Below are 21,501 nucleotides of genomic sequence, written 5' to 3'. Positions count from 1 at the left end.
TCGCACCAGCTGTGACCTGCATTGTCACTATGGGTGTGTGCGCACATTCTACCAGCTTGATGAGGGTATCGCCCACCCCCCTCCCAGCCCGTTCGCCAGCTTAGCCCACCCCTCCTCCCCAGGCTGCCTTACGTCACAGCTTCAAAAAGGGTCCACGCGCCGCTGTCAGCCCGCCACTCGCGCTCAGAGCGGCGGGCTGAGCGCATCTTCGGCCTCCATGACGCACGCATGCGCAGCCAGCCGGACTCGTGCCGTTGTTTTTTTTTTTTTTTGTTGCTTTTCTTCATGTAGAGAAGTCTGGTGGACACGTGCAGTTTTAAAGCCCCCCCCACACCCGCCGCCCCAAATAGGTGAGATGGTTCATTTTTGCACTTTGGAAAATGGGAGGAGGCAACTTATACTGCTGGTGAGACAGCAGATGTGGTTTGATTATTGTTAGATTTGCTATGAATCATGTTTCTTATGGTATGTGCCATCATTCACAGCCATACTGTATGCTTTTGTTTTATTGCCTAAACATGCATTTTTAAATATATTGTTCATTTTAGTTTATTACACTTTTTTTGCATTGTAGGAGTCTGTATTTCAATATTTTTTTTCGTGAAAAAACATTTCGTATGCATCTCTTAAATAGATTTTATTTAAATTGGATTTAAATTTACCGTATTGATTTTTAAAATCTTTTTTTGTATACTTTGTTTTGTTACATTCATTTTTATTTGATTATTTTGTAGTTTTTCAAACTTTTTAACAATTCTTACATTATTTTATTTGTATTTATTTATTTATTTTATCTATCAGTATTTTTTTTTATATTTCACATATTACTTTTAAAAAATATAATTTTTGCTATGTGGAAGTGACCCAGACTTGGATATATTTATACTTGTTTTTAATTTCAAATTTACATGAAATTTTTGTGTTTATATTACTTATTTGTGATTTTTATATTTTCTTTTCTTTATGATTTTATTATTATTATTATTATTATTATTATTATTATTATTATTATTATTATTATTATTATTGTCTTTCTGGCTATCACCAAGAATTAATTCTCTTATGTATATTTATTATTTTATTTATTTATTATTTTACCTTCTAAACTTGCCATTTAAAATATTTTAAATGAATTAATTTATGTATTAATTTAATTTGAAAAATTTGTGTAATATTTAATAAATGAATGAATGAATAATTACATAAATAAATATTTTTTTAAAGAATAAAATGTATGAGTAAATTATTTTTTTTAAACTAATTTTTCAATGACTTTTTTCCCTGATTTATTCTTTTTTTTTTTTTTTTTTTGCTGTCAGCCAGCATTGGCTGCGTGCACCCCTCCCATCATCTTCATTTGTGCACACAGTGGGCTCATTGTGTGCTGTAGGTCCACTGATGAACCCCCACTTTTTTTGTGTGTGTGTGCGAGATACTGTAGACAACATGCAATTATCCATCATTGTAGTCCTGCGTAACAATTAGAAGCGGTCAGAAGGTGCCAATGCGACGGAAAGGGAATTACGCGTCAAACTCGCTTTATAAGAATGAAGAACATGAGCAAATGGGACATGATGAGAAGAGAAGACGGTTTTGGGCTCGGCTCGGAATCAACACGCTGTTGGGATTAGGCTGTTACGCAATAGACAGAGACAACCGGGCCGTACTGTATACAGTCAAGTTTTGATCGATTAGACTCCCGTGTGGGTACACAACTGTCATATATGATTGAGAAGAAGGCAAGAGGAACCGCATTCCTCTCACGGGCCAAGTGACTTGTTCATTATTATGCGTTACGGGCCTTTGTGGGTTTAATTTAGCATTTTTTTCTGAGTTTTCACTTGAGTTTATTTGGCACAATCCCAAAAGATGGACTGAGTAGAGTGAAAGGAATGTTTTGAAAATTCAGCCCTAAAAGATTTCAGATAAGAACATGAAGTTTGCTAGGAATGTCTCTTATGAGGAGACCCACAAAAAAAAGTATTTAAAAACACATGCCCCAAATCACACATTTGAGCTTTTTGTTTGAGCCTGTGGGCGGAGCATGGCGGCAAAGTTTGTTGACACGCCATAAAATTGGCAGATTACGGTTTTAAAATTCAGCCCCTGAAGCAGGTGTAATCGAGGGATGTGAAATTTGGTAGAAATGTCTGTTATAAGGAGACCCACAAAAAGTGTCAAGAACACATGCCCTAATACACATTATTGGTTTGAGGCGTCCATTTTTCGGTCATTTTTGGCATTTTCACAGGTTCTGTCAAAAGGAATTTATCACCGAGATTTTGTCTGATTGCAACTGAATTTGAAGCATGTATACTAAAGAAGACATACAATATGATATTGTGAAACGTTAATTTTTTTGTTCGAGCCCGTGGCAGCAAAATTTGTTGACTCGCCGTAAAATGGGGAAACTACTATTTTGAGAATTTAGCCCTCGTTTAACTTGATGACATGGAATTTGGTAGACATGCCTAACATTAACACGAAGTCTGCCATTTTGGTTGTTTTGGTCATTTCCAAACGTCTTTACTGGAGGAACTCTATAGAGATTTGGCATAGAGCTTGGCAGCATATTTTTGACAATTTGCCAAAAAATGTAAATGTAACAATTTGGAAGTTAAGCCCCTCAAGCTGGTTTCACAAATGAAATTTGGTAGAACTAATTTGGTAGAGTTACCAAATTTGGACCACATAGACAGATGGCACACACTACAATAGAAATTAAATTTTTCATGGTGTTGAACTGTTGCAGTGGAATTTGAAAATGTTTGAAAAGTCGGCCCTCAAAGTTCCTGTCACTTAGCAACGTTTATCTTGGTAGGCGTGTCTATGATAAAAAGATACACAAAAAAAGTCTCAAGAACATATGCCTGAGTATGCACAAAAAGGCGTACATTTTTGGTTTGAATTTGACTTTTTTGGGGGGGTGGGGGGCATGTTGACCATTTCCAAGAATTATTAAAGAGGAATTCTTCAAAGTTTTGTTTGATTGGAACCAGATTTGAAACGTGTACTTGACAGACTTTTGTTTTGTTTGCTGACTTTAATATGTTTTTAGAACAGCAGGGCGTAGGGATGTTACGATAAGCGCAATATCGTGATATCGTGGTACTGCCACAATATCGTTGTCATCATGCTCACGATATTTAAATGCAACACATCTGTTAAAAAAAAGTCAGGTTGATTTCCACTTATGCAGTTCTAGCACCCTCTGGTGGCTAGATTTTTTTTAGTGCAATTTAATTTTTATTAGGGATGTTTTGGCCCTTTTATGTTTAAAATCTACACTAATTGTCAGATAAAGGGGGACGTAATATGCCTGTGAAGCAATATTGTGACCTTTTTTAAATATCGCCAACCTCCCCCACAATATCGTGATAATTATCGTATCGTGAGCTTCATATCGTGATAATATTATATTGTGACATTTGGATATCTTTACATCCCTAACAGGGCGGGCCCGAACGGATGCTCTTGCAGGCCATGTCCAGCCCACGGGCCAAAGGTTCACCACATTCGTCATAGCCTATTGATATACATTGTGCATTTCAGTGTGTGCGATACCTCCATATCATCTGCACCTTCATCATCATCATCCTCAAAATCCTAGTTTATGTTCTGGTCATGACTCATTTTCTCTGCAGGGTATGCGTACTTCATTGATTGTGCATTCATTGTAATCGTTAAAGCTGATAAAAGAACGAAAAATCTATTAATAAAACTTCCATTTTATGAGGTCAATTGGTGTGAGGAAGAGAGAAACACATCTCATGAAATGTGCTATCATCTGGTGGAAGTGGAATATGAGCGGTAGAAAAAACATTTCACACAGACCAATTAGTGTTTTTCTACATCGCCATTTCCCGTCCAAATGGGTAACAAAATATAGTGAATAAAAGCAGACATCTATCATGACTAGACCCACAAAAACAAGCCTAGTAAATTTGTCGCATGCAGACTAGACACAATGGCGATGCTAAATTATTAAATTTCTCTTTTTGTTACTGTGTGTGTGGGCTGAGTATGGCGGCAAAGTTTTGATGATTCATCATAAACCACGCCAATCTCATCTTGGAAGATTCAGCCCCTGAAGACGCGTTTGCTAAGTGAAACAGACATTTTTTTTTAGACATGATCAGACAATACTCAGGAACTGATAAGACACAGGAAGTCGGCCATTTTGGTTGGAAGTGGCCATTTTTTCCAAGAGGATCTTGTTCTCGATATTATTTTCCAAATATTAGCTCATTTTGAGCTATGTACAGTATAGTAGACGGGTACTCAATAGTAAATCGCAAAACGCTTGACTTTTTAATCTTAGTACATGGGCAAAACAGTCTGTAAAACAACCATAAGCATCTCAAATTTTACAGACAGACATGTCTGTCATAAGTAAAACAAACAAACAAACAAACAAACAAACAAATCAAAAGAAAAAACTGCCTGAAAACACAAAGGAAACATTCAATACAATAGAACTTCGTTCACAATTTTTTGTACCTATGAAGTGCTAACAAAATGGCTAACAAAATACAGAGGTGACTTGAGATATGAATGACTCAACATACTTGTTTTTCGAGATGAGTGAACAATTTTTTTTATAAAACAAAACAAAACAAAACAAAACAAAGAGGCTTCACACTGTTTAATGCCACAAAAAACAAAGTTACATGTAAAGTAAACCAAACCAATCCAAACCAAACTACCAACTTTGACTTAGCTAGCTTAGTCAGTCAGTCCGTTAGCTAGCTTGGCTTAATCAGCTAGCCTAATGCTAACTCAGCAAAATATCATAGACCGATTAACGAATACCACCGTTATCCCTTTTTTTTTAAGACTCCCCATGTGGTTGAAAGCAGCCATTCCTGACAAATCAAACATTTCTAATTAATTGTTGCTTTTATTGAGTCTCTTTGATGGACGTTGTTTGCTGTCATTTGCAGAGCTGCTGCAGTGTGTCAAACATGTGCCGACGGGCAAATTAGGACTTGCCACGCGCCCCAACAGTAATTACAGTTGGGGGGCATCAACCACCACGTAGGGGGATTGAGTTGGTGGGTGTAAAATATGCTGCTGGCGCTTTTCTCAGGACGAAGTCTGTGATTTTGCGCTGACTGACTGAGGAGTGGCCGTGAAACGTGTGAATTGAACAAGCGTTGTGATGTGAACAAGCGTGAAGTCTCTCATGCGACAACGGGGGCTGGAAGACGGCAGAAAAGGCAATTCAACATCATTCTCGGGTCGTTTGCAAGCGCACGGCGGCGCCCGTCTGGAGTGACATCCCACGCGAGCTTAAATGGATTCTCGAGAGGTGGAGAGTCTCAGTGACGAGGTCTGAAAGCGGTGAAATCGCATGGGAGAGGCGTGCTTGATAAATAAACGCTTTGCAAGGTTGACTTGCAAGCGGCGACAAGGTTGCAGGCTTGAATTGCCGTTGACACACCTCTCCTTGTTTGCTTTCAAGACTGCTCACCTTCTCGCAAAGTCAAAAGATGTCTTCGAGAACACTTTAGGCTCATTAAACATGAGAAACTGCCTTTGGTGTCAGCAGGGTAAAAAGTATTAGCAGATATATGTAGATTAGGATTTTGGATGACTAAATTGTGCTTATAAAAATGAACATTTGAAGACTTTCAATCATTTTAAATCTAGGTTCATTTTCCACTGTTGATTGTCTTCTATTTTTATTTTTATTTTTATATTTCAGGGCATTGAGGACGATCATGTCCTTGATGTTATCAAAAAGAAAAATGCATACATTAAAGGGATACTTCACTTATTATAGCAATAAAAAGTTATTTTTCACATACAATCAGTACCTTTAAAGACACATTTTGCATCTTGCTGTCGACTGAAAATGACATCACAAGGGTTCAGGTAACCAATCACAGCTCACCTGTTCTCTAGGTTTGGTCATGTGACATTCACAAGCTGAGCTGTGATTGGTTACCTGAGCCCTTGTGATGTCATTTTCAGTCGACAGCAAGTTGCAAAATGTGTTTTAAAGGTATTAATTGTACATGAAAAATAATGAAAATATCAAATTTGTTATAGGCAAAATATTAATGTTTGACTGCCAAAAATGGCTAAATAAGTATAGTATCCCTTTAACTCATTGACTGCCATTGACGGAAAAAGACGTCAAATAATGCATTTTTGCTGGGCTGGCAGTGAATGTGTTAAACACAATGTGCCAATATATTTTGTGATTATATTGCAGCATCCTTTTTTCCCTTTTTTTTTTTTTTTTTTAAGGCCAATGTTTAAAAATCCATCAATTTTGGTTACATCTCATCTTAAGTCATTGACTGCCATTGACGGAAAAAAACGTCAAATAATGCATTTTTGCTGGGCTGGCAGTGAATGTGTTAAGGTTCACGGAAGACTCAATTTTGTTCAGAGTTTTCAAAAATGGACATTTACTTTGTGATCAGTGTTTACAAAACAAAAATTTGTGCGTTGAAGACTTCAATCAAACTTTGTTATTCAATATTTACAAAAATACGTACTTTGGATTAAGTGAAGTCCACGCCCCCCAAAAAATCAATTGGGGGGAAAACTATCTTAGTTTAGTAAGTTTGAGTGTGAAGCTTCATTCATTCCCTCCAGGCCTCTTTGCACATCAAAACCAGCCGCATCTTTTCTTTTTTTTTTCTTCTTCTTCTTTAAAAGTTTGCCTTGATGTTGTTGAAGAACATCAGCGGCCCAATTACAGTTTTTACCTTTCATTCTGTCAATCTCCTCTCCACCATTTTGTTTTGAGGCTGGGGTAAAAAAAAAAAGAGCAAAATAAAATAGATGAAATCGTTTCCATTGGATACGTGATTAAATCTCGGAAAATGAGTGAGATGAAAGTAATGGAACATCAAGAAAAGAAAAAAAAAATCTTATCCACATCGGTCAGGTGCTAATGTATATAAAAGAAAAAAGAAAATAACAAAAGGAGTGCCATTTTTGAATGGTCATTTTTAGAATATCTTTTGTTTTATTGTCCAATTTGAAACCAGTTTAGGGTTCATCTTTCTTTTTTTTTGCTTTTAAAGGGCAGAGTTGAGGAAAACGCTCACAGCCTCTGATGTTATAGCCGATGTTGCGTTATATCCAAAACACAGCCTGCATACTGTAGACCATCTGCTCTTCTATAAATAAATCATGGACAATGCAAACTTGGAGGCACATTAAAGTGTGTCATTCCTAACTTATTCCGTATCTTGAATTAGTCAATCACTGCGTTGGATGATGATTCATTCATTCATCTCGCAGGAAAAAATGGCCACATTCGGTTGTGCTTTTGGAGCTAATCATGCATAAGGAGCAACGACTCAATAATGTCAAGTCGTACCTGTGGTTAACTTCTTTTGACACTTGTATGACAGTTGAAAATGGCAACAGTGGGAGGGTAACAGATGACGTCCATCCATCCATCCATCCATTTTCTTGACCGCTTATTCCTCACAAGGGTCGCGGGGGCTGCTGGCGCCTATCTCAGCTGGCTCTGGGCAGTAGGCAGGGGACACCCTGGACTGGTTACCAACCAATCGCAGGGCACACAGAGACGAACAACCATCCACGCGCACAAGCAAACCTAGGGACAATTCGGAGCGCCCAATTAACCTGCCATGCATGTCTTTGGAATGTGGGAGGAGACCGGAGTACCCAGAGAAGACCCACACAGGCACGGGGAGAACATGCAAACTCCACCCAGGAAGGTCCGAGCCGGGACTCGAACCGGAGACCTCAGAACTGGGAAGCGGACGTGCTAACCACTCGTCTACCGTGCCGCCCCAGATGACGTCATTTTAGAAAAATAAATAAATAAATGAAATTTAGATGGAAAGAGAAATGGATTCATTGTGTCTCATCCTAATAAATCGGAAGTTCTGAGTCACCCTTGCGGAAAATAGGGCTGATGATTTTGTTTACTGCATGCTTGGAATGGGCAAACAGTTGCACCATCTGGGAGACTCCCCCCCAGTGGTTTTCAATTGGACATTTATTTATTTATTTGTTTATTTTTATTATGTGTGTAGCTTTGCCAATTTGAGTCACAGAGGTGACAATCGTAAAAAAAAAAAAGAAAAAGAAAAAGTAAACTAATTTAAAAAAGATACACAGTTTGTCTTGCAATATTTTCAAATAAATCCATATTATTTAATTGTTTTGGTTTTTTTTTTACATCTGGAAAAACTTATAATCCTATTTTTTTAATTTACAAAAAATATTTTTTCCAACAATAATATGCATAAAAGAAGTTGCAGTCTTACAATATTTTAAAACAAATATTATTGTTATAATAATAATAATAACAATAATAATAATAATATATAAATCTACAATATAAAGTATTAATATTTCAATGTTTAAATACTGTATGTTTAAAGATTAATACGCACATAAGACTTAATTTTAATTTTTTATTTTAAATTATATATATATATATATATATATATATATATATATATATATACATACATGAAAGATATCATTATTTTATTATTATTTTAAAAAATTAAAGACATGGGAAAAAAGCATCTTTAAAAATTCAAATAAAGAAGCCTAAAGAGTCATTTTATAAAAAAATTAAAAATTTAATAAAATGATCTAAATATTTCTTCAATTCAAATTTATTCTCAACAATCTAAAAAAAAAAAAAAACTTTTTAAATCAGAGAGAGCGCATTAACACATGCTCTTAAGACTCTTGTTCTCTTACACATCGACTGCAACCCCCCCCAACCGCCAAATTAAAATGAAACACTACATTTCTTTCTTTGTCGCCATGGCAACACTTTCAATAAGTAAACGTCACCCTTTGATGCCTTTCATAATGCATTTTCCTGGATTATTGGGGCGATTCAACCTGCCAAATGTTCAATAGTGTGTACAAATGCAAATGCAGGCCAGCAGAATGTCAAGCGTACGCGAGGAACAAAGAAATCATGTCAAACTTCAACAAGTCGTCCCCTTCTACGACTCTCCCACTTGGCAATGCTGCCTCGTGTTCGTTCCAACTTAACAAAACAATCAGTAGAAATGTCACCTTGATACAGCAGCAACAAAACCAACCCGATTAGTGATCAACACAAAATTAGGATGACAGAAACTCAAGTCCCAAGGGTGTATGGATGTTCTCAGCTAAATGGCCACACTTTTTCCCCTCTTGAGGCCATTTTGTCACAGGCAGTTTGAGGCTCCGTAAATAAAAGATGTCCGCAGTTGACTCACCAAGACATTCCATTTATTTCCTTCTCCAGTTTGAAAATGAACCAGCGCGTGGACAATTGGACGCTTTACAACAACTCGGAGGAGGCCGCCCTCCCTCCCAGGAACAACGTGACCTACGTGGGCTTCTACCTGCACCACCCGTCCACGGCGGCCATCTTCATCGTGTCCTACCTGCTCATCTTCCTGGTGTGCATGGCGGGCAACGGCGTGGTGTGCTTCATCGTGCTGCGCAGCCGCAACATGCGCACTGTCACCAACTTGTTCATCCTCAACCTCGCCGTGAGTGACCTCCTGGTGGGCATTTTCTGCATGCCAACAACGCTGCTCGATAACATCATCACAGGTAAATATTCACTTTGCTCACTTTGGTTTTGTTGGCGTTTGTTGGTGTGGGGTTCAGTGGTGTTCATCATGTCGTGAAGCAATAGAGAAAAAATGGGAGTGGCCTATTTAGCTGTTTGCTTAAGAAAAAAACGAATCCAAAGTATCTATCTATCTATCTATCTATCTATCTATCTATCTATCTATCTATCTATCTATCTATCTATCTATCTATCTATCTATCTATCTATCTATCTATCTAGTTAGTTAGCTCTAGATAGCTAGATAATTAGCGCTATCTAGCTATTTAGTTAGCTCTAGCTGGCTAATTATCTCTATCTATCTATCTATCTATCTATCTATCTATCTATCTATCTATCTATCTATCTATCTATCTATCTATCTATCTATCTATCTATCTATCTATCTATCTATCTATCTATCTATCTATCTATCTATCTATCTATCTATCTAGTTAGCTCTAGATAGCTAGATAATTTGCGCTATCTAGCTATTTAGTTAGCTCTAGCTGGCTAATTAGCTCTATCTATCTATCTATCTATCTATCTATCTATCTATCTATCTATCTATCTATCTATCTATCTATCTATCTATCTATCTATCTATCTATCTATCTATCTATCTATCTATTTATCTATCTATCTAGTTAGCTCTAGATAGCTAGATAATTAGCGCTATCTAGCTATTTAGTTAGCTCTAGCTGGCTAATTAGCTCTATCTATCTATCTATCTATCTATCTATCTATCTATCTATCTATCTATCTATCTATCTATCTATCTATCTATCTATCTATCTATCTATCTATCTATCTATCTATCTATTTATCTATCTATTTATCTATCTATCTAGTTAGCTCTAGATAGCTAGATAATTAGCGCCATCTAGCTATTTAGGTAGCTCTAGCTGGCTAATTAGCTCTATCTATCTATTTATCTATCTATCTATTTATCTATCTATCTATTTATCTATCTATCTATCTATCTATCTATCTATCTATCTATCTATCTATCTATCTATCTATCTATCTATCTATCTATCTATCTATCTATCTATCTATCTATCTATCTATCTATCTAGTTAGCTCTAGATAGCTAGATAATTAGCGCTATCTAGCTATTTAGTTAGCTCTAGCTGGCTAATTAGCTCTATCTATCTATCTATCTATCTATCTATCTATCTATCTATCTATCTATCTATCTATCTATCTATCTATCTACTGGGTGCAAGAATGTAGCACCCCACTTTGTTTATAGAATTGCAGACGTGCTTGTCTAACTTTTGACGAGTCTTTCTATGTGGCGCTCACGTGCTTGCAGCTCTAATTGTATTTATTTCCACCGCCTTTCTCGCCTGTAATGAATGCTATTTGTGAATCCCAAAGAGCAGAGGTGGCGCCGATGAGATTCTGTCATCTTGCGTGGTTGAGTCAGAGCAACAAGCAGGAGCGTTTACCTCCCGCACATTATTTGGATGATTAGTCCTAACAATGCTTTAATTGGCTGGTAATGAAAGCTTTGCTGTGTGTGAGAGGACCACATGAAAGGCTGACTGAGCCCCCCCACCCCAGCAGCTTTTGTTGGGATGCCAAATGTGTCTTGCAGGAGGGCATTAACCCCCTTTTTTTTCTTTGCTCTTTTATTCATTTCAAACCCAACATAATTTAGTTCAAACGACGCACTTGCAAGCAGTGAGGAAGCAAGTTCAGGGTAAAGAAAATGACATGCTTTGACACGCGAAAAAATGAGATCAAAAAGGGGGTTCAGGCTCTTTTTTTTTGCAAAAAATAAAAAATAAAATGGTGAAGCAAGTGGGTGAGTGTGTGGTAAGCCACCGGTAAGGAAGCAACTTCAATGTAAATGGATTTTTTTTTTTTTATGTCAAACAAGAAATCAGTAAAGAAAATATATGGCAAAACTGTTATGCAGATCGAAGAAGCAGTTTCGCAAGTTGAGCAAGGAGGTGTGTGTGAGGCAAGCAAGTGGCGAGGAAACAGTTTGAGGTGGACAAAGAATGTTTGTTTTGAAAATAGAAGAAAAGCAACGAAAAATGTTTAAGGTGTTAGTACTTTGCAAATCTAAGTCAAAGCGAGCGGGTGTTTGCGAGGTGGGCAAATGGTGAGGAAATGAATTCAGTGTAAACAGTTTTGTTTTTGTTTTTTGCCTTGAAACAAGAAATCTGCAAAGAAAAGATGCATTCTAACTGTTTTGCAAATCGAATTGAGAACAATTTTGCAAGTAGAGTGAGCTGGTGTGTGCAAGGCACGCAAGCGGTATGGGAGAAAGTTCAGTGCAAACATTTTTTTTTGCTTTAGAATAAGAAAACAGCCAAGAAAAGATGCGTTAAAACAGTTTTGCAAATCTAATTCAGAGCAATTTTGCAAGTAGAGTGAGCGGGTGTGTGCGAGGCAGGCAAGCGGTGGAGAAGCAAGTTCAGGACAAACAGATCGTGTTAGCTTTCAAACAAGACAACAGCAAAGACGAAATGAGTCCACGTGGTTGTGCAAATCAAACATGGAGCTATTTTGCAAGGAGTGCAAGTGGGTATGCCAGGCAGGTAAGCAGTAAGAGAAGCATGCTTGGCTTTGTTTGCAGTGTTTACACATTGGACAGCAATGAAAATAGCCTAAAATGCATTTTTTTCCACCTTGAAAATTTAGCAACTTGGGAGTAAGATCTTCTCCTGGTCTACAATGTGACAAATAAAAATGAACACTTGTAAATGGCTGAAGCATCTGAACTCAACGTTAGCATCCAAATCCAGTTTTAGGGACTCCGGACCTTTGCCTTCCCGATTGCGAATCAGCTGTCTGGTCCCTTGTGTCCACAGGGTGGCCCTTTGGAAGTCTGGTGTGCAAAATGAGCGGCATGGTGCAAGGCATCTCCGTGTCGGCGTCCGTCTTCACCCTGGTGGCGATCGCCGTCGACAGGTATGGTGGCCCCACAGTCCACTTTACGGTACCTACTTCATCGACGCTTTCCCTTTGGCAAAAACAGCTTCTACGAGTATTACCTGGACTCGGTGACATGAACCCCTGCCGGTCGCTCATTAGTTGACGAGGCTAAACCATAACGAGTTGGTGGCATGTCTCGTTTTGACTGGTGCGTTCAATGTGGTTCAGTGTGGTTTTTGCAGTTTCCCCCACAAGCTGTTGACCAAGGACCTGATGTTTCATGCCCGCGCTTATGGAACATTGCCAACCAGATTTGGCATTTCAAATGAAATTTGGCATTATAGAAATTTGTTCAGTGTTGGTTTATTCAGTTTCAAATTCCTTTGTTAGCTCGAGTTTCTTGACTTAGTCTATAAATCGCGTCAGATGGCAGAGAAGAGGCAGCAGTCAGTAGACGTAGACCCACCGGGGATATTAACAACAGTTAGTAGTGCCTCTTGTCATTCCGTCTGCACTTTTCCCAGCCCGAGGTTGTCTGGTGCCGCTGGAAAGGACACGAGGGTTTGTAATGCCCCGAGAGACGTGACTGTCGTCTTGCATATCTGTCAAGCGCTTTTGATCGGCATTGGATTCAAGACGAGCGAGTTGACGTGAACTTCCCTTTGCTCTTGACTTCAAAATCACCCGCACAAAACAAACACTGAGCACATCCGCCTCCCAGTACTGAGGATGCAGGTTCGAGTCCAGGCTCCGGCCTTCCTGGGTAGAGTTTACATGTTCTCCCCGTGCCCGGGTGGGTCTTCTCCGGGTACTCCGGTCTCCTCCCACATTCCAAAGACATGCTTGGCAGGTTAATTGAACGCTCTGAATTGTCCCGAGGTGTGATTGTGAGTGTGGATGGTTGTTTGTCTCTGTGTGCCCTGCGATTGACTGGTGACCAGTTCAGGATGTACCCAGCCCAATGCCCAGAGCCAGCTGGGATAGGCTCCAGCACCGACCCTTGTGAGGATTAAGCGGTCAAGAAAATGGATGGATGGATGAAAGCAAACACTAAACATTCGATGCATGTCGAATAACGAATCTCAATTCCTAACGCTGATGTTGAAAAATAAAAAGCTAAAGAATGGACAGTCCTGAGGTTCAGTTACTTCCAATTAGGTTCTGTTCAACTCCCAGTGCGGAAAGTTTATTTCTACAATCTGCAAGCAACTTTTGACGGAAGATGAATCACCGTCCTTGATGGTCTAGTGATGAGGATTCGTGGTTTTGGCAGCTTCCTATTATGGGAACTTATTTTCTTGCGGTGTCCGAAAACGCTACATTTCAATCACCACATTTGGGTGTGGGATTGGGATGGCATGAACCTAAATTAATCATTCATGCTCCAATATGTTCTAGTAAATCTATGCTAAAAAAAAAAAAATGTTCACCTGTCGACAAAATGCCTTCTGCTTTTTGTGTGCATTCATCATTTTGTCGTGTGTACCGGAGCATGCAGTCAGCTGCCAACCTGATTTAAGGCTGGGATTCCCTCATCGCGAACCTGACATATGGTTGACACATATGGTCTCACGGAGACCAAAAAATAAATAAATAAAAAAAAGCCCATGGGCCGCACCTGGTCTTGCAGTTTTTAGGATGCCACAATACGTAAACTAGATTTCAACCCGATGTCGCAGGTTTGACTCTCGGTATGAGGAGTTCATGTGTTTTTATCGGCTGCCATTGAAGGAAGACTCACTTTTGGGCAGCATTTTTAGATTCCTGGTTTTCATATCCATATCTTGGACGTTCTTCTCTGGCATCTCTAAAAGTTGCCATTGAAGGAAGGCTCTCATATTTGATCACCGTATTTGGGTTTTGGGATGTGTCTCTGTCATCCCAAACGTGATGAGTCACTTTCCCATATGGTCTAGCACTTGCGTTCCTGGTTTCCACCCAGATGGCCTGGGTTTGTCTCCCAGTCTTTTTAGGGGTCTAAATTCTGCTCTTGATAGAAGACCCTTATTTTTAATTGCCACATTTAGATTTTGGTACGATTTGCTCTAATTCCAAACATGACAAGTCACTGGCCATATCATCTCCTGGTCAGGATTCCTGGTTTTCAGGTATCCCAGGTTTGACTCCTGGACTATGAGGAGTTTCGGCATCTCTGTAGGCTGCCAATGAAGGAAAACTCTCACTTTTGAACACCCTATTTGGACTTTGAGATGAGTTTGCCTAATCCCAAACTTGACAAATCACTTTGGCTTCCTGCTTTTCAATCAGATGGTCTGGGTTCGCCTACCTGTATAAGATCTTAATAACCGGCATCACTAGTAGATGCCATTGATGGAAGACACTGATTTTAAATTGCTGCATTTGGATTTTGGGATGAGTTGCTCTAATCCTACAGTACCGTCTCACGGTCAGGATTCCTGCTTTCTCCCATATTCGGCTCATACTGGGAAAGTTTTCTGGCATTTCTCAAGGTTGCCATGGAACAGAGATGGGAAATATAGGTCCACATAGTTTGGACTTGGCTTCTACTCAACCGGTAGTTAAATGAGCTTGTTTGCCATTTGAGCAGAAACACCTGCGTCTAAAGCCAAACTGTGGCAGTGTTTTTACTTTGTGGACCTAGATTTCCCATCTCTGTCATTGACTGAGGGTTCCAAGGTTTCATGGCCACGATGACCATAGTCCCCAGTGTTCTGTATGTTCTAGCAGTCATGATTCTTGGTTTGCCCGTTTTTTACTCCTGGTGCGGCAGTAGGCCTATGTATTTTTGAGGGTCTTCAAAATTTGATGCATCTAATGCTGGTTGATTCCTGCGTTGAACTACGTTCTTCACTCATTCCCTGTCTTCATCCCTCGACAGGTTCCGATGTATCGTCTACCCGTTCAAGCAAAAGCTGACCATCTCCACCGCCACCCTTATCATCGTCATTATCTGGGTCCTGGCCATATCCATCATGTGTCCGTCCGGCGTGATGCTACAGGTGACGCAGGAGCAAAGCGTCCAAGTGCTGCTCGGCTACGACAACAAAACCACTCCTTTTTACTGGTGCAGGGAGAACTGGCCCAACCAGGAGATGCGCAAGATTTACACCACCGTGTTGTTCGCCAACATCTACCTGGCTCCGCTGTCCCTCATCGTCGTCATGTACGCTCGCATCGGCATCACGCTCTTCAAGACCGCCGTGCCCACGGGCGGCAAGCCGGGTCACGACAGCCGACACGGCGTCTCCAAGAAGAAGCAGCGGGTCATCAAGATGCTCCTGATCGTGGCCTTGCTCTTCATCCTGTCCTGGCTGCCCCTGTGGACCCTCATGATGCTGAGCGACTACGCCCGGCTCACCGAGCAGCAGTACCGCATCGTCAACATCTACGTCTACCCCTTTGCCCACTGGCTGGCGTTTTTCAACAGCAGCGTCAACCCCATCATCTACGGATTCTTCAACGAGAACTTCCGCCGGGGTTTCCAGGTGGTGTTCAAGTTCAGCCTGTGCGCGGCCGACGGGCAGCGGAGGAAAACGTACTCGCACCGGCTGCAGCCCAACTCTGTGTTGCCGGCCAATAACGCGCAGACCTCCCTCGAGCCCATCTCGCTCAACAGCCTGGATAAGAGCAGCTCCAGGCGGGGGCATCAGGTGGCGGAGCAGGACTTGGTCTTGGAGGACTTGGAGAAGGGGTCCTGCAGTAGCGGCGGAGTAACAGCTGTGTCAATTTGAACTGCCGATGTTTGTTTTTTTTCGTGGGGTTCCGGTTTTCTGTTCCAGTGCCAATTTCTTCAGGAAGCTACCTCCAAGGAAATTAAGACTAGTTGCCGGGCTTCATTGTGTCCTGTGAACTCATGAAGGTGCAATCTGGGTTGTGGATCCACCCCCCTCTTCCCCAAAAAAACGTATAAATTTGTAAAGACAAACAATGTGCAATGCAGAATTCAGAAGCAGGAATAAGTCGTTAACTCTGCCAACCTCAAAGCACTTTGCAAGTATGTTTTTTTTTTATGTCTAATTAGCAGCATTGTGTTAAAAAACTACTGAACCAGTGTCCACAAGACTTTTCAGTAACCTCAGTGTTTGAATGGAGATGACTCTGGTGTGAAGGCAAAAGTCTGACCCAGAATAATTATGGTACCTTCTGCTAATTGGTAATATCTTAAGGTCACCCTGCACAGCCTGAAAAAAGTAGCTTGCTATGATAGCCAATCTTTAACTCGTTTACTGCCAGACCAGTTAAAATGGATATTTGACGTCTATAGCCGTCAATGGCACTAAATGTTGGTCTGGGTACAAAATTGTGTGGTTTGAGTTTCTGCAACTCTTGACATGAATGGAAAAGTCCACCCAGGAATCAAAATATCTTCCGCTCCTTAAAACCTAAACAATTGTTAGCTATTGTTGTGGATCCAGAAATATTTGCTGTTTCAGTTACTATGATTCTGGAATGAGTAGAAAAGTCCCACCTAGAATCAAAATGGCACCGTTCCATTCCTTTGGAACATTTCGGCCATGAATCACAAAGTAGCCTGTTGAGCTAACATATTGTTGTGCATCCACAAATGTGCTTTTTAATGGAAACGTCCACCCCAGACTCAAAATAGTACATCTACTCCAATGGGCCAGGAACAAGCATGCTAGGCTAACCAATCCAAACAAAGCAAAATTTGTTTTTCTTCACTTTTTGTGTAGACTTTGGTGCATTGAGTTTGCAGACCTTCCTAGAGATGAGGCGTGCGCATGACATCGGTACATGCGAGTGGACAATGGTAATAACTATGTCATAACATATTTTCCGCTCCTTTTGGTCCTCAAAGACATCTCGGTAACCAATTAAGGCTTTGTTTGTTGGCACTGGCGAAGAACAAAAGACTCAGTGCTCCTCTAAAGTCATTCAGATTCACTCTTACGTCATCATCGCCCTACAAAGCGGCATCCAAAGCGTATACATACATACAAAGCGTCTTTATTCGATGGCCACATTCTTTTAATAGCGCATGTATTAAGAGTACTGAATACTTCATTATTTTTTTTTCTACCTTTTGAGTATTTTTGTGTAATTTAATAGCCTTTTAAATGAGGGAGGGAACAAAGTTTTTTGCAACTTGTAAAATGGAAGGTTTTATATATATATATATATATATATATATATATATATATATATATATAAAGTCATTAAATTAAAAAATATTTTTTGTTGTAAAGACATCTGTGATAATAATGGAAAATAAAAGAATGTATTTAAATAATTAATTCACATCATTGATTTTAAATTAAATGTTTGAATTCATAAAAAAAAATGAAAAATGAAAAATTGTTTTTCTTCTAAAAACATAAAAAATTGGACTGACAAAATGGGTGGATGGATATCTTAAAATGCTTTCAAATGCATTATATTGAATTAGTTATTCAATCAAACATTTTAATTAAATACTGTAAATTAATCATAAAGGTCTAATCAAAATAGACAATTATATTTGCAAGTATGTCATATCCTATCTTATTTATTTTAATCTAACATCTTTATTTTTGTATTATAATTTGAAGAAACCTAGTCAGTTCAATCTGACATCTTGTTGGATGCTACATAGTTTATAATCAGATTGTGTTGTGTTGATAATCAATTGTGTTGCCATGACAACACCGAATCACCTATATTAACACTGAAAGCTTTGTGTACCAGCTATGATAAACTTGTGTTATATTAGCGCTACCTTGGGAAGCTTTACTGGATACGATGCTTGTACAAACACCGACGTTTTCAGCCTCCAATTAAAACATTAACGATCACTTCAAGGGGAAGCAACATAATCTTTTAATCTGAAATTCGCTTTGGCGCATCCACTCAGATGCTGCTGGGTTTACATGTTATTTATTCATGAATGAATCATGAGCCTTTCATGATTGTTCTACCTAAATCTCGCCTTGTCAAGCATTGTTTAGGCTCTCCGTAAATTTACAAGAATACCATATACATAAATTTCCCTAAATACCTTATACAGAAGATACACTGTTTACAAAATATATAAATAAAGACACAATAAGGAGAGGCTACAAAGATAGAATGCTGTATAAACACAGAAGCACAAAACATTCAGGTTTATTGCTAGAAAGCAAAACGAATAAAAAAAAAAAAAAATGTCAGGAAAGGCCTGCTAGAACATCAGAACTTTTGGGGGGTTAAATAAGAGGCACTTTAAATGGTTGCAGGTGTGCTGAGCCCCATTTAACATTAGTTTGAATGGGATTGGTTACTTCTCAGCAGAGATACATAAGATAAGAGGGTGTGCACACTTTTGCAACTACATAATATATATTCATGGGAAAAAAAATCAAAATGCAACACAGCAGGTTAAGCGTAAGACAAAAGAAATTTGCTGCAGCATGTGGGGAGTATAATCAAGACGCGATGATGTAACATAACGAGCGTAACGAGTTTAATCCTCTTTTTCATTCCGCATAAGCTTGCATGATGCAAGAAGACATGAAAATAAATCAACTTGGTCAACTCAGCAGCACCCTTGAGAAGTTTAAGTGCATTCTCAAGGGTTGTTTTTCTATTTTTTTTTTGGACACTCAATTTTCTGCCCGAGCAATCCTCCGCTGCCAGAACTCAAGCGTATCTTCCTGATAAGAACGACTCGTCTGCGTTCATTTTGTCCAACATACTTTCGTGTTCCGTCATGTTTGTTCATCGTGTTGCTACAGGAAAAAAAGTACTTTATTAAGAATTTCAATTATACAGATATTCCAGTTGTTTTCTTTACATTAAATGACAAATTATTTTTTTCAGTGCTTGGCTACTATTATAATTATTTTTTTGTTTTATTGGATTGTCAACAAAGGTAACAAAGGTGAGGTCCAAAAAAGCAAAGTACAGTATAAGATTAATATGGCATTCATTTAAAATAAATAAATAATAATAATAATGAATAGCTCAAAATGCAGCTACATAAATGAATAAGTAAATGTTAATTGTGACATTTAAATGTTAATTTGCTACATAAACATGTTTAATAGCTAAAAGAAATTAATACAAATTATTTCATAAGCAGTTTGGAAAATGGATGGATGGATAGAAATTATTTCATGTAAAACATTTTATGTAAATGATGTTTCACTTAAAACAAAAAAATACTCATTTGTGTAATTTACATTTATGTAACATGCCTTAAAAAAATAGAAAAGCACAATGAAATAAAAATACTATGACTGATTAATTAAAATAATAATAAAAAAAATCCTTTCAGCTAAGGAATTCTTATTTTTAAGATGGATGTCTCAAAAGAAACTTATTTTTTTAATGAAAAGACTGAATCATTTCTTTTAATCTTTATTTCTTACATTTAAAAAAAATATTTCAATGAAATAACCTAACTTTGAGCAACATTGGGTTGACCAAAATATTAGGAACAGCTTCATGACGTCACGTTTTGATGCAGCTCTCCATTGATTGTTGTGATTGTTGCCAACTGAAAAATGTTTAAAAGAAAACAAAAAAAAAAACTTGACCTGAAATGCCATTGAAAAAAGACGTTCCTTTCTTTTGAATGTAATGCATTTTTGTGCGTGTAATGCGACAAAATGGAAAAAAAAATCTAAAAATGTTTTCTGTGTTGATGAACGTCGAAGTACCTTTGTAGAGTCTGCACGTGGATGTTGAGTTTGTGATTGTCTATTGAACTAATGTGGCGTATTTTTAGCTGTTTTTTATTTAATTGTATTTTTTTTAAAGAGATCTCGGGACACACTGGTTGTCCTGTCAATTTGTGAAGGGCTACTCATCACATCATCCATTTGATTGTCTACGATTGTCCCCCTTGACACTTTTTGTTTATATGAGTGACAAGACTCAAAACAGTGAAAAAAAAACTGCTGTGCCTCGAGATATAAAGAATCTTTTGAACATTCTGTTTTTCTTCCTATTTTTCCACAACCAGAACATAAGGATCAAAAATGTTTTTTTTTTTTTTATGCACGTACACAAAAGGTCTATTTCCTTCAAATTTCAAAATTGGTGGAAATCTATGTTAGTGAACACTTCTCCTTTGCCGAGCTCATTGGTGAGACTGAGGCTGCCCACAACCAAAGGGCCACTCCAAAAAGTGCAGTTTTACTGTATTGTATAGCATACAGTAAAACTATGGATTTATTTGGATTTTTGGCAAAGGAGAGCCACTCACTAACACAGGCATAATTTAGACATAATTGTTTATAAACGAAACAATTTAAAAAGAAGTGGTGCTTTTGTGTACACAGAGTGGTAAATGTTTGAATTTAGCTCAGGGATAAAACAAAAGTGTGGTGTTGATATTTTTTGTTCAGTTAGAATAAAAAAAACTAGCTCGCTGAAATTTGTTTTGCTCGACAACTTTAAAGTAACGTCCAATTGTATTCCATTTTTGACTTACTATTTTTAAGGGATCTTAAAAACCACTTGTGTGGAACAAGTTGACATTTTATTATAACCATTACTTGAATGTATTGTCTATTAAAATTCTACATCAATTGATGAAAAAGCGTCATCAACATGTATATCTTTTATTATTTATTTTTAGCTTTCTGACCTGCAAAACTTAAATTAAAAGCAAATAAGAACATTTGGAGTTTGAGTGAATAGCACAAACAAATAGTCAAAAACGATAACAAAAATTGGACTAAAGGTTTTTGTACTATAATTGATAATGAAGGGAAAAAACAAGATGAAGATGACGATACAAAAAGTGGTTATGATAGCACAAATGTTGGTGAAAATTAAATGTTTTGCTTTTTGCACCAACAGCAAACAATTCAAACCAAATTCAGTTTAGTACCTGTTGAGTTACAACACAAGTGTCAGTTAACAACTTTTTATTTTTTTATCTTTTTTTGGACAAAGAAAAAAAACGTAATTTTTGTAATGAAAATAACAATGTATTGTAATTGTTCCTTTTTTTTGTTTTTTTTGTTTTTTACTTTTCCGGTTGTGATGTTAATACAAAAAAACACAAACAAAAAAAACAAGCAAAATCATCATCTTCAACTTTGTGTCACGACAATACAAAAAAATTGGCGTAATCA

At 38.1% G+C, this 21,501-nt stretch overlaps 1 protein-coding gene across 2 annotated transcripts; it reads left to right on the top strand.

The window, feature by feature from the left end:
• Positions 1 to 194: 194 nt before the first annotated feature.
• Positions 195 to 21,041, top strand: npffr2a (neuropeptide FF receptor 2a). 2 transcript variants are annotated; one of them, XM_077522648.1, is made up of 5 exons: positions 195 to 350; positions 9,254 to 9,567; positions 12,394 to 12,493; positions 15,318 to 15,438; positions 15,510 to 16,166. In XM_077522648.1, exons 2-5 carry the CDS (start codon positions 9,261 to 9,263, stop codon positions 16,017 to 16,019), a joined length of 1,038 nt encoding a protein of 345 aa, XP_077378774.1. In that variant the 5' UTR covers positions 195 to 350; positions 9,254 to 9,260; the 3' UTR covers positions 16,020 to 16,166. The 2 variants fall into 2 exon arrangements, with proteins under 2 accessions (XP_077378774.1, XP_077378773.1); XM_077522647.1 differs by having other exon boundaries at positions 15,318 to 21,041.
• The last annotated feature ends 460 nt before the right edge of the window (positions 21,042 to 21,501 follow it).

Source organism: Festucalex cinctus, chromosome 5, assembly GCF_051991245.1.
Source record: "Festucalex cinctus isolate MCC-2025b chromosome 5, RoL_Fcin_1.0, whole genome shotgun sequence".
Lineage (NCBI taxonomy): Eukaryota > Metazoa > Chordata > Actinopteri > Syngnathiformes > Syngnathidae > Festucalex > Festucalex cinctus.
Note: the sequence above shows the minus strand (reverse complement) of the source record. Positions and strands in the feature narration are given on the sequence as shown.